This window comes from Macrobrachium nipponense, chromosome 30 (assembly GCF_015104395.2).
Source record: "Macrobrachium nipponense isolate FS-2020 chromosome 30, ASM1510439v2, whole genome shotgun sequence".
In the NCBI taxonomy this organism is placed as follows: Eukaryota; Metazoa; Arthropoda; class Malacostraca; order Decapoda; family Palaemonidae; genus Macrobrachium; species Macrobrachium nipponense.
The window spans coordinates 7340875-7354658 of record NC_087218.1 but is presented as its reverse complement, the minus strand read 5'-3'; the positions used below and the strand labels follow the sequence as shown (position 1 = coordinate 7354658).

General features: G+C 41.0%; 1 protein-coding gene across 1 annotated transcript in view; it reads right to left on the bottom strand.

Annotated features, from left to right (window-relative positions):
* Positions 1 to 13784, bottom strand: part of LOC135202248 (uncharacterized) — a 224928-nt gene that overhangs the window by 105890 nt on the left and 105254 nt on the right. Inside the window, 3 exon segments of the mRNA XM_064231528.1 lie at positions 149 to 244; positions 7146 to 7343; positions 13462 to 13626. Of these exon segments, the coding sequence (XP_064087598.1) occupies positions 149 to 244; positions 7146 to 7343; positions 13462 to 13626 (459 nt within the window).

The window sequence follows — 13784 nt, the reverse complement described above, 5'->3', positions numbered from 1 at the left end:
AGGCTCATAAAATTCCTTGAAAAATCTAAACTAAAACTTTGATTTACTGTTGAGCACAACAAAACTCCCAGATATTCCACAAGCAGGAAAATGTTATGAAGAGAATACGCATTCCAGACAAAATCTACATTAACCTGAAAAGCCTTACCTGGAATATTTTTGGAACGTATCTGCGTAGATATGACATGATCTTGGCATTTGACTGAAGGTTGTCTTCATTATCACTGGTCTCACACACACTAACCTAGAAGAAAGTACAACAGAAATAGCCTTAGAAAAGTGAAAAAAATGGCAATCTTCAGTAAAAAATTACACCTGTACACAAAATTGCTTAAATATGATATTGTTATGATACAATAAAGTTTTGTACATACTTACCCGGCAGATATATACTTAGCTATAGTCTCCGACGTCCCGACAGAATTCAAAACTTGCGGCACACGCGACAGGTAGGTCAGGTGATCAGCCCACTCCCGCCGCTGGGTGGCAGGACTAGGAACCATTCCCGTTTTCTAATCAGATTTTCTCTTCCACCTGTCTCCTGAGGGGAGGCTGGGCAGGCCATTAATCGTATATATCTGCCGGGTAAGTATGTACAAAACTTTATTGTATCATAATATCATTTTTGTACATGCAACTTCCCCGGCAGATATATACTTAGCTGATTGGCACCCTTGGAGGAGGGCAAGAGACAGCTACATATAAAATAATTATAAATATAAAAACAGGGAAACAACATAAGTTGTAGGTACAATAAAAAACAACCTTAGTTTCTACCTGAGAGGGCAGAAGACTTCATGGATACTGTCTATGAGTCTGCTTGCCTCAAGAGCTTCAGAGAGGATGAGGCCTGTGACTGATAACCCTTTCGGATCATGCCAATGGGGGCTTGCCCGCTTACTTGACAGAGCCTTGTCTTGGATCGTATCAACGGGGGCTAACCCTCTTACATGACAGAGCTTTAGGGACTTAAGACACTACAAGGAGCACAACAACCAATTCCGACCACCTGACCACACTAAACATGTTAGAACTACGAATTGAAAGGGGTCCACCTCCAGTCCCCTCTTTCAATTGACCTAATAAATACACCATAAACCATTAAAAACCCTAACATAACTATACTAAAAAGGATTGGGTTCAGCTCCCTGTCCCAGCAACGAATCCGCAGATACGTAAGCTCCAAGAGAAAAACATTTGTCATAAGTTACTTGAATGTCTCTTAAATAATGTGATGCAAAGACTGAGTTGCATCTCCAATAAGTCGACTCGACGAGAGTTTGTAGAGACAAATTCTTGTGGAATGCTAATGAGGTAGCGATGGCTCTCACCTCGTGAGCTTTAACTCTTAGGAGCCCGAGGTGCTCTTCCTTACAGGCTAAGTGGGCTTCTTTGATCACATCTTTGATGAAGAATGCCTGAGCATTTTTAGAGATTTCTCTTTTGGGATCTCTAACCGAGCACCATAAGCTTTCTTTATTACCACCCAGTTTCCTCTTCCTTTCTAGGTAAAACTTAAGGATTCTGACTGGACACAGAGTCCTTTCTTGTTCTCTTCCTGTCAGAGAAGACAGTCTCTTGACCTCGAATGTCCTCGGCCAAGGTTTCGAAGGGTTTTCATTCTTCGCGAGAAAAAGGGGCTTGAAGGAACAGAAAGGAGAGTCGTTCCTGAAGCCAACTGTATCTTCTAAGGCTTGGAGTTCGCTTATCCTCTTGGCTGAGGCTAGAGTGAAGAGGAATAACGACTTTCTTGTCAGATCTCTGAACGAAGCAGTACGTGGAGGTTCAAATCTGGGGGTCATCAAGTATCTTAGGACTACATCCAGGTTCCAACTGGGTGTCCTAATATTCTTAGTCTTCGAAGTCTCGAAAGATCTAATCAAATCATGGAGATCTTTGTCCTCTGCAATGTTTAGGCCTCTATGCCTGAAGACTGAAGAAAGCATGCTTTTATAGCCCTTAATCGTGGAGACTGCCAGATTACATTTCTCCCTCAAGTAAAGGAGGAAATCGGCTATATTTGTCACAGAGGTACTGGAAGAGGATATCTTCTGAGCTCTGCTCCATCTGCGAAACACCTCCCACTTCGACTGGTAGACTCGAACAGTAGATGGCTTTCTTGCCCTTGCGATAGCTTTCGCAATTCCTCGAGAAAAACCTCTCGCTCTGACAAGTCCTTTGATAGTCTGAAGGCAGTCAGACCGAGAGTTGGGAGGTTTTTGTGATATCTGTCGAAGTGGGGCTGTCTGAGAAGATCGCTCCTGTGTGGGAGTGATCTCGGAAAGTCTACCATCCATTCCAGTACCTCTGTATACCAGTTTTGCGCTGGCCAAAACAGGGCGATGAGAGTCAGTTTGGCTCCCTCTGCTGCTGCAAATTTTCTCACCACTTCTGCTAGGATCTTGAATGGTGGAAAAGCATACCCGTCTAGTCCGGACCAACTGAGAAGGAGACCGTCCACTGCTACCGCCCTTGGATCTGAGATCGGGGAGCAGTAATTTTCCAGTCTTGTGTTCCAATGAGTGGCGAACAGGTCTATACTTGGTCTCCCCCAGAGGCTCCAAAGTCTGTTGCAGACCTCTGGATGTAGGGTCCATTCTGTAGGAAGTACTTGGTCCTTCCTGCTCAGAAGGTCGGCTCTTACATTCTTCTCTCCTTGGATAAATCTTGTCAGGAGAGTGATTTTTCGCTCCTTGGCCCAAAGCAGTAACTCTCTTGCCTTTTCGTAAAGGGCGAACGAGTGAGTCCCTCCTTGCTTCTTGATATAAGCTAAGGCCGTCGTGTTGTCGGAATTGATCTGCAGCACTGAGCCTGAGATCTGAGCCTCGAAGTGCAGGAGTGACAGATGAACCGCTGCCAACTACTTTAAGTTGATGTGCCAGGACACCTGTTCTCCTGACACTTCTCTCGCACCCAGAGTGGCTCCCCAGCCCGACTCTGAGGCGTCGGAAAATAACACTAGCCAAGGGCTCGGAGCATGAAGGGACACGCCTTCGTTGAGTCCGAAAGGGTTCAGCCACCAACGAAAATCTTCCTTTATTTTCCTTGAAATCAGGAAGGAGTCTGACAGCTTTTGGGACTTCTGATCCCAATGGTCCTTGGGATAAAATTGCAGAGGCCTTAGATGAAGCCTTCCTAGAGAAATGAACTGTTCCATCGAGGAAAGGGTCCCCAGAAGACTCATCCTATCCCTCGCGGAACATTGTTCTTTCTCTAGGAAGGTTGCTACTTTTTCTAAGCAGCAGTCTCGTCTTTCTTGTGACGGAAACACATGAAAACCCAGAAAATCCATCCGAATCCCAAGATAGACGATGCTCTGCTGGGGAATCATCTGGGATTTCTCAAGGTTTACTAACAGTCCTAAGGACTGGGTCAACTTCAGGGTCAAAATCAAGTCTTCCAGACAGCGGACTTGCGCGACTGGGCCCGAATCAGCCAGTCGTCTAGATACAAGGATATTTGAATCCCTTTGAGATGTAGCCAATGTGCCACATTTCTCATAAGCCCTGTGAACACCTGCGGGGCTGTTGAAAGCCCGAAGCAGAGAGCCCGAAACTGAAATATCTTCCCTCGTACCATAAATCTGAGGTATTTCCTGGACGACGGGTGGATTGGCACGTGGAAATAGGCATCCTGAAGGTCCAGGGACACCATCCAGTCCCCTGGATGAAGGGCTGCTAAAACCGAGGATGTCGTCTCCATCGTGAACTTCCTCTTTGCTACGAACAAGTTCAGAGCGCTCACGTCCAACACCGGTCTCCAACCTCCTGAGCTTTTCGGCACCAAGAACAGGCAGTTGTAAAAGCCCGGGGAAGGGAGCTCTTCTACTTCCTCTATTGCTTCTTTGTACAGCATTTGGTTCACCAGATGTAGAAGGGCTTGCTTCTTGATAGGGTCCTTGTACTTTGCTGTCAACTCCCTTGGAGTTGTTGTCAAGGGAGGTTTTTCCCTGAAGGGGATCAGGTATCCTTTCTTTACGATGGTGAGGGACCAGGCATCGGCCCCTTTCTGTGCCCAGGCTTCGTGAAACTTTAGAAGCCTGGCACCCACTTTCGTCTGGAGGACTGCTGTTTCACTGGCTCTTAACAAAAGGCCTTCGTGAAGACCTTCCTCTCTTTTCAGATCATCTACTCCTAAGAGAGGATCTAGGGGCGGACCTTCCCCGAAAGGGCTGCTGGAAGGGAGCCTTTTCCTTCTTTGTCACCAGGACCACAGGTTTAAGCCTCTTAGCCGATTGCGCCAGAAGATCTTGTGTGGCTTTCTTGGATAACGACCTAAAAATGTCCTTCACGATCTCTTGCGGAAAGAGGTGACCAGAGAGGGGCATGTATAACAGAGCGGATCTCTGAAGAGGAGATACTGACTTAGTTAAGAAGGAGCTGTACACCGCTCTCTTCTTAAGAATACCGGATCCAAAGAGGGAGGCAATCTCAGTGGAACCATCCATAACTGCCTTGTCGAGGCACGACAAAACACTGGTCAGTTCGTCCATGCTGACGAATTCCGGATCCTGAGCCTTCTTGGCTAGAGCTCCTAAGGCCCAGTCCATTAAATTAAATACTTCAAGGGTTCGGAACAGGCCCTTGATGAGATGGTCCAATTCACACATCCCCCATGCGGCCTTAGCAGACTGTAGTGAGCGTCGCCTTGAAGAATCCACCACATACCTGGTTTTCCCGCAAACTTGGACGGTGGACAGGAAAACACCATCTTTCCTGCTTCTTTCCTAGAGAGAAGCCAGCTCTCTAGACCCTTAAGAGACTTCATCGAGAGAGTCGGGGTCATCCTGACGAAGGAGGGGGACTTCGACAGTTTAGTACTGGAAAGTAACGATCCTGGGGAAGGAGGGTCAGACAGTCGAAGAGAATCTCCGAATACTTGCAGGAGGAGAGAAGCAAGCCTCTTGTAATCAGAGATCCCGGCGTCCTTGGGGGTTTCTCCCTCAGAAACCTCTTCAAAAGGAGCTGCTGGAGAGGAGGGCTTTCCAGGAGAAAGACCTTTAGGAGGCAAAATAACTTTCCCCTTATCCAAGGCTCGATCTGGAGAACAGTCTCTCTTTCCCTCAAGAGCTTTATCCGAGGGTGAATCAATATCCACTTGTTGGATATTATCAGAAGTACGGATCCTGTTACCATCCTTTCTAAAAGGGTCCTGGTGCTTTACCGGGTCTTGGCGCCTGACAGGAGAGGCGCTTGCGCCCTTGAACGCGCCTGTGAGGCGTAGGGCGCCCACTGGTATTAGGGCTCATGAAAGGCTCCTGGCGCCTGCGAGGAGAGGCGCTTGCGTCCCGGCGGGGGCGCCTGGGAGGCGACATGCGCCTGCGAGGAGAAAGGCGGATGTCTTGATCTTTGCGCCATGCAGGAGAGGCGCTTGCGTCCTTCATAGGAAGCCTGGAAGGCGAATAGCACCTGCCAAGATCCTGGCGCCTACTAGGAGAGGCGCTTGAGTCCTTATTAGGACACCTGGAATGTCTACCAGGATCTGGGAGCCTCTCAGATTCTAGGCGCTTGTAAGAAGGGGAGCGTCCTTCCCTTGAAGCGCGTCTGGAAGGAGAGTGAAGCCTGCTACTTCCTTCTGGGACTCTGTACAGAAAGGGCTCTCGTCTCTCCCGGAAAGTCTGGAAGAACGAATTCGCTCACGTGAGATCCGTGAGACGTCAGAAAACAGGAGGCTCTCAGGTTCCTGGCGCCTGTCAGGAGAGGCGCTTGTGCCTCATGACAAACTCCTGGACGGTCTCTTAGCAGAAGGGGGCTTCCGATCAGTAGAGAGCTTAACAGGAGAAAACGTACGTCTATGAGTGTAGGCAAAAGAAGTAGAAGGTTTCGCTGGGGACGAATACCTCTCAGGAGAAGGGCGTTTGTTGGCGCCAGAGCGCCTACTAGCAGAGGCTCTCATAACTGAGCTCTTGATGGGAAGGGAGAAGTCCTTCTTTCGAGAAGAGTCCTTTGAAAGTACTCCTACCAGAGCTGACAACTGTTCCTGGAGGCCTACCAGAACTTCCTTCGTCAGGAGATCTAGGGGCTCTCTTCTTCTGAGCAGGCGAATACTACGGGAAAGGCTCAGGGCTGGAATCCAAGGCGTCGCCTATAGGAGGCTTCCAGGCTCTCTTGAGAGGACGAGACTTAGACAACGAACTCCAGCCTCGTCTAGATGAAGACGAATCTGAGTCTGAAAAACACTTCCGCAGGACGCTTTACAATAGCTGTCCTTGGCAGCCTGGGAAGTCTACAGGATCTGCCGAAGGGACGCCTGACCGGTGGGGATACTCTACATCCCCCTTGCGGCTGTCGACATTCCTCCTCCCCTGGGCATGGGAGTTTGGAAGCGGTCTAGGCCTAGGAGCAATGCGGAGTCGGTCAGACGCCCCCTCCACTGCTCTGGGGACACTGCACAAATCACTGCCCTTACCTTTGTCTTTCATTGCTTGCAGTTGCGATTGCAAGCTGCGAATTGAGGCTCTCATTGCAGCCATCTCTGTAGACGAATCCACGGGTTCACTGCGGGGGGAAGGGGCTGAAACCAGACTAGGAGCAGGAGAATTAACAGAAGAGTTAGGAGCTACCTCCTGCTCAATAGAGCAGGATCTACTAGAGCTTCTGATGGAAGCCTTCCTGACTCTATCCTTCTCCAGCTTTCTGATATAAGCAGCCAAACTCTTCCATTCAACTTCAGTTAAACTTTCACAGGTGTTAGTTACTGAACAATCATTCCCCCTACATTTACCACAAACTGTGTGAGGATCTACCGAAGCTTTCGGTAGTCTCACCTTACATTCCTCTTTCGCACAAACCCTAAACACAGGTACAACGTCAAGACATTCTAAAGAGTAATCCAAAACAAAATCCAAAAAACGGTCCACCAAAAAGCGTATGCCAAAGCCAAAGATCAAATACGTCACCAAAGGTCAACCAGATAATCTTCACCAATCGAGAAAGAATTTCTAAGCAGGAGGAACCAACAACGATGTTGTCGGAACCGGCGACAGAGAAAATCTGATTAGAAAACGGGAATGGGCTGATCACCTGACCTACCTGTCGCGTGTGCCGCGAGTTTTGAATTCGGAGACCATAGCTAAGTATATATCTGCCGGGGAAGTTGCATGTACAAAACAAGACATTTCAATAAAAACAAAAATGACCAATTACCTTTCCATAATTCATATTGTATAAACAGTTGCGGTCAACACTCTGATCACACAATAAAATTGCATTGGTATGGACCACTCGTTCTAGGGGTTTGAGTATACGAACAAAACGTTGCCGTGAAGAAGTACCCGGCTCTGGTTCTGATGCAAAAAGCCGATATGATTTCATTTTCCTATCATATAGGCCTAAAATCTCCACCTGGAAAAGCACAACATCTATAATGTAAAATAAAAAACCATTAGGTTTTGCTTATTATTCCTAACCTGAAGAAAGAACAAGAGGAAAAAATCTTATGATGATGCCCATTGGTGTGGTTTATTCTACAATACGTAATACTAATTCAGAAAGTGCAATCATCTATGAATAAAAGGTACTAAAAACCATTACCTTAAAACATACTAGTCCATAGAACAGAATGCCCTCTTGTGATCATAACATAATAGATAGTTTAACCAAACCACTAAGTTAACATTCTTAACTCTCACAGGAATGGCCCAGAGGATTTTTTTGTAATGACAACATGAGGTCCTATTTATTAAGCACTGTGTATTTCTAAAAATGTAACAACTGGAAAAAATAAAAATGAATTAGTATTATTACAAACTTTTTCAAAGACTTGTTTCTGATACTTTATATACATTATTAGTTGGAAGAAAGGCACTTTATATACATTTTTAGTTGGAAGAAAGGCAAACAATAAATATTTGTTTGATTTAGGGAATCACTAAATATTGGTTGGATTTTTAAATGTGTTACTGCATTGTCTGCATTCAGGGTTTGGGTTGTGTGGGATATTAATCAAATATGCATGGGTCTGATGAGTGTGGTCAATTCAAAGAAGATACAATAGTCTTTCCTTGGCAAAGATACAATAGTCTTTCCTTGGCAATCTTTTTGGAATTATGAACATGACTCAAAAAGGTGCCGTAAGCTCTTTTTTACTTAATAATATAAGATTATTCAAAAATACCTGCCATTTACTGATGATGATAGGTTTCACAGAAGACATCTAATCACTGACTTGGAACCGGTATATGTTATCTAGTCACACTGATTGCATTTCTGCATCATTTCTTTTCATGCTTGTAAGTGATGATATCCAGCATGATTCAACATTTACAGCCATTTCAAACAATTTGTGGAATGAAAATTCATTTGTTGAACAAAGTGAGTTTTTCAGGATAATAATTCTAAAGGGCTTCTAAACACTAATGATCAATGAATATTTAAAAAAATTTCTGCAATGGCACGTTAATAAATGTTAACTGCTCACTGTATTGTGGTAGCATTTGGAAAGTGGGTTTGTGTGACAAAATTTGTTTAGTTTTGTGTATTTGTTTAGTCCAATGGCTTTGTGTATGTTTTTATTTCTGAATGCATGATGTGTTTGAGAGTTCACGTTTGTCTTTTCTTATTTTGTTGCAGCCAAGTGATGGATGGTTCAGCTCCCCTTCACCTGTAATAGTAGATTTCCATTGGCAACTACCAAATCAGTCGAAGTGCTTGAGAAGCTGAAACCATTTTCAAGTTTCACTCCAAGTTTTCTGCAGCAGTTACTTAGACAGTGTCTGTCTCAAATGGGATGAAGGGTTAGAGAAAGTGCTTCAATGTATGTATGTTGATTTTATCATAAACGAGATCTTGATTCTTGTTCGTAATGGGCTAAAGAGGGAACTATTTTGGGATATAGGTCAGAGTCACCACCATAGCCAACCACTTATGCTTTTGTTTGGTGAAAGATGGGGAATTGTGCTGAACCTCATCCAGAATTTGTGCTTGAGAGTTTGAATGCCATTGACGTAGTTCCCCGATACTCTGGTTGTGTTGACTTAATTGTGTATTAAGATTAATAGATTAACATATACGTAACTACAGGTGGTCCCCGGGTTACGACGGGTTCCGTTCTTAAGACGCGTCGTAACCCGAAAATCGTCGTAAGCCGGAACAACGTTCTTGAAAACATGTCCACAGGGAAAATTTAACAACTAATTTGCAATTTTTCTTAGGGCCGTATCTCTAAAATTATCACTAACTTACTTTTTTTTCATGTGCAACACTGTGTATTCACAAATTACTGTATATTTTCATTAAAATACAAGAGAGAGAGAGAAGAGAGAGAGAGAGAGAGAAAATAACTCCTTAGGTTTCAATAGATTGAAATGAACGTCTGTAGGCAACTTTTTCCACCTCCCATAAAAACATATATTTCTCCAGAGAAGAGAGAAAGAGAGGACTGTGCAATTATGTTTGTCTGTCTATCAATTCTTTAGCTAAGAGCAAAAGAGATAAAAGGAAGAAATAGAAACACCAAATGTATGACAAGTATCTTGTGGAGAGAGAGAGAGAGAGAGAGTTGTCCTTACAGTATTTAAAAGAGAAAAATGGAATGATTATTGTATTTAAAATACTCAGATATGAATTTTGTACTTATAGTATTATTATTGGAAAATATTAATGATAAACTTATTACATACACGTCCATGAAAATGATCTCATCTCATAAGTAGAGAGAGAGAGGAGAGAGAGAAGAGAGAGAGAGAGAGAGAGAGGAGAGAGAGAGAGAGAGAGAGAGAGATTACATAAAACCATTAAATTTGTTGACCATTGTATGGCATTGTTAAGCTTGAGTGTCACTCGAGTTGAGGTGGGGAAATTGATACAGAAAAAGACAAATGGAAATTTTTTTTTTAATTAGTTATCGTATTAATACTACTTCTATTATTATTATTATTATTATTATTATTTGAAAATATAATAAACACGTGCATCTACCATAAAAATTCTCTCATCTCAGTAAGAAAGAGGAATTATCCTTACAAGTGAAATGGAAAGGTCATTTTCATCTCTTTAAAATACGACCATTATGAATTTTGTAATTAAAGTTTTATTATCATTATTATTATTAAATAACTGAAATTATCAATAAACATTTTACATACTAGTACCATAAAAATTCTTTCATCTCGGTAAAAGAGAGAGGAGAGAGAGAGTGTTTCTCTCTCTCTGTTTATAATGCTTCCAGCGAAAGAGAGGGAGGGAGTTATCACTATGTATGAAACATTATTATCTTGTGTGGCAAACGAGAGAGAGAGAGAGAGAGTTAACCTTAATTAAAAGTGACATGGATAGATTAGTACGTATTGTATTTCTTTAAAATACTATCACATATGAATTTTGTAATTACAGTTATTATTATTATTATTATTATTATTGAAAGTATTAAAAAAACAAATAGTACAAGTACATAAAAAATCTCGAGTCTCAGTAAAAGAGAGAGAGAGAGAGAGAGAGAGAGAGAGAGAGAGAGAGAGAGAGAGAGAGAGAGAGAGAGAGAGAGAGAGAGAGGGGGGGAAATGTCAGGACCACGTGATTGCAACACTGCAGCTCTCCCCCAGCTCTTCCCCCTCTTGGCTGTCACAGAACTTGATATATAGCTGACAGTTTTAGTACCTGGATCTCGAAAAAGGTTACTGGAAGTTACTTCAAGAAGACTGGGATTTCCTTCATTCTTCCATAATTTTTCAAATATAAGCTAAAATCTTACTAATTCACTATGGTATTTTCTTTAATGAATTGATATTATTGCTGTATAAATTAATATTAATATTTGAAAATAGTAAATCGTTTATTTATCATACTAAAAAACATACATCTTTGTAGTAATATTAATTATATAATATTATATATAACTTATAATTATATAATTATAATATATATATATAGAGAGAGATAGAGAAAGAGAGAGAGAGAGAGAGAGAATTGTAGTGATTATTTTCGTTGGGAACAAATACAGAGAGAGAGAGACGAGGAGAGAGAGGAGAGAAGGGAAGAGGAGATGAGAGACGAGAAGAGAGGATGAGAGAGAGAGAGAGAGAGAGAGAGAGAGAGAGAAACTGTCCTAAACTATAAAGGATTCTTATCTTATCATAGTATGTGTTTTTTAAAAGCCTCGTAAACTCGGAGCGTCGGAAGCGTCAGCGTCGTAACCCAGGGCGGATTTTTCAATGAATATTTAAGAAAAAGCGTCGTAACCCCGGAACGTCGTAACCCCGTAACCCGGGGACTGCCTGTATACGGTAATTTCTGAATTTACAGGCAACTCCCGACTATTTGTGGTTCAGGATTCACCGATTCACCTATTTGCAAATTTTTCTGTGGAATATAACTAAAAAATTTTAGGAAAATTTGCCTATTTACAGATTTTTTCGTAGAGCATATCTAAACTATTTGCTAATCATTTTCATTTTATTTATTGTAGGCTTTTTCTTGTGTAGCTGTAAGCCATATATTTTTAAGGGTAATGTTGTAAGATGACTTTAACATTGTATATTTATATATAAAGTGTTTTAGCATTCTAGTTTTAGGTATATTTGGTGTTTGAACTATCAAAATAAGTAATTATAAGCAATTTCAGAGGGGGTCTCAAGTATTCAAGAGCGGTTGTGGTCCTTAACCCCAGCAAAAACCAGGGGTCTACTGTACATTATTTGGAGTGACAGCATGACTACTTATTTAATGTAAAAGCTGACACAGTATGATGATTAATAATAAATGTTGGGGAATGTTTAGGGTTTTAACCTTCATTCAAGTCTATAAGCTTCATGACGTATTTCCTTAACTGTTTTAAAACTCTCAAGTATTCAAGAGCGGTTGTGGTCCTTTGTGTATGTTTTTATTTCTGAATGCATGATGTGTTTTAAGAGTTCACATTTGTCTTTTCTTATTGTTGCAGCCAAGTGATGGATGGTTCAGCTCCCCTTCACCTGTAATAGGAGATTTTCATTGGCAACTACCAAATCAGTCGAAGTGCTTGAGAAGCTGAAACCATTTTCAAGTTTACATCCAAGTTTTCTGCAGCAGTTACTTGAGAACAGTGGTCCTGTCCTCAAACTGGGATGAAGGTTAAGAAAAGTGCTTCAAATGTATGTATGTTGATTTTATCATAAACGAGATCTTCGATTCTTGAGTTCGTAATGGGCTCAAAGATGGGAACTATTTTGGGATATAGTGGTCAAGATCACCACCACAGCCAACCAAACTTATTGCTTTTAACTTTGGATTGAAAAGATGGGGAATTGTGCTGAACCTCATCCAAGGAATTTGTGTTAATGAGGAGTTTTGAATGCCATTGACGTAGTTCCCCGAACTACTCGGATTGGTGTTTGGACTTAATTGTGTATTAAGATTCAATAGATTGAACCATATACGTAACTATACGGTAATTTTCTGAAATCTACAGGCGAACTCCCGACTATTTGTGGTTCAGGATTTCACCCGACTTCACCCTATTTTGCAAATGTTTTCTGTGCGGAATATAACTAAAAATTTTTAGGCAAAGGAAAATTTGTACCTATTTACAGATTTTTTCATAGAGCATATCAAAAATAAAAAATTTGCTAAATTTTCATTTTCATTTTATTTATTGTAGGCTTTGTTTATTTGTGTAGCTGTAAGCCATATATTTTTTTAAGGGTAATGTTGTAAGACGACTTTTAACACTTGTATATTTATATTAAACAAAGTTGGTTTAGGCATTCTACTTTTAGGTATATTTGGTCTTTTTGAACTAATCAAAAAAGTAAGTTAATTACAAGCAATTTCAGAGGGGGTTCTCAAGTATTCAAGAGCGGGTTGTGGTCCTTAACCAAACCCCAGCACAAAAACCAGGGGTTCTACTGTAACATTAATTTGGAGTGACAGCATGACTACCTTCATTTTATGTAAAAGCTGACACCAGTATGATGAATTAATAATAAATGTTGGGGAAATGTTTAGGGAGGGTTTTAACCATTCATTCAAGTCTATAAACGCGTTCATGATGTATTTCCTTGAATCTGTTTTAAAACTTTAACTTTCGTTATTCCTAATTAATATTATTGATTTTTTCATAAATACTATTAACTAAGTTTTCTTGGTTTCGCTGTTAAAACAAAAAAATTTATATTAGTTTTCAGATTAGTTTTTTAAAAATTTTTTTTTTTTTAGAAACAAAAAGGGGCCTTAAGCCATATTTGGCCCTTAGTCTAGGTCTTCACATGTTTGCAGTATTTTATCCAATTTGTCTGTATCATTTTTGTTTCCTACATAAATAATTCAACATGTGTTTCGCTTTTCTTCGCCTACCTTGCTTTCCTATATATTTCATCATTTACTTTTAAGTTTTTAATTATTTACTAAAGACTTTTCTTGATTTTTCACTTATACTGTACCTTATACAAAGGTACAGACATCTCTCACCATACATTACAGATAATATATCGACTAAATCATATAAAATACATGAGATTAAATCATATAACAAATCTTTCACACTTACCTTAACTGCTTTCTTTGTGCCATCTGCTGTGCTTGTGCCAAGACTAACTATGCCAAGCTCAACTGTGGTGCCATCAAAGCCAAAATCATATACTTTATCTTGTAGCATAACTGAGCACACACATCGTAAGTAATTATAAATTTTGTTGATGAATGTTTTGTCCACCTGTCAAAATGAAAGTCTTAATAAAATACCTTTTCATACTATTTAATTACCAAAGATTATTTCACTGTTCTTTTATACTGTCATTAATATATACATAAAAGTGAAATTTTCATTTACTTTTTCCCTAGCACAACTATATCCATTTTGTATAATGTTGA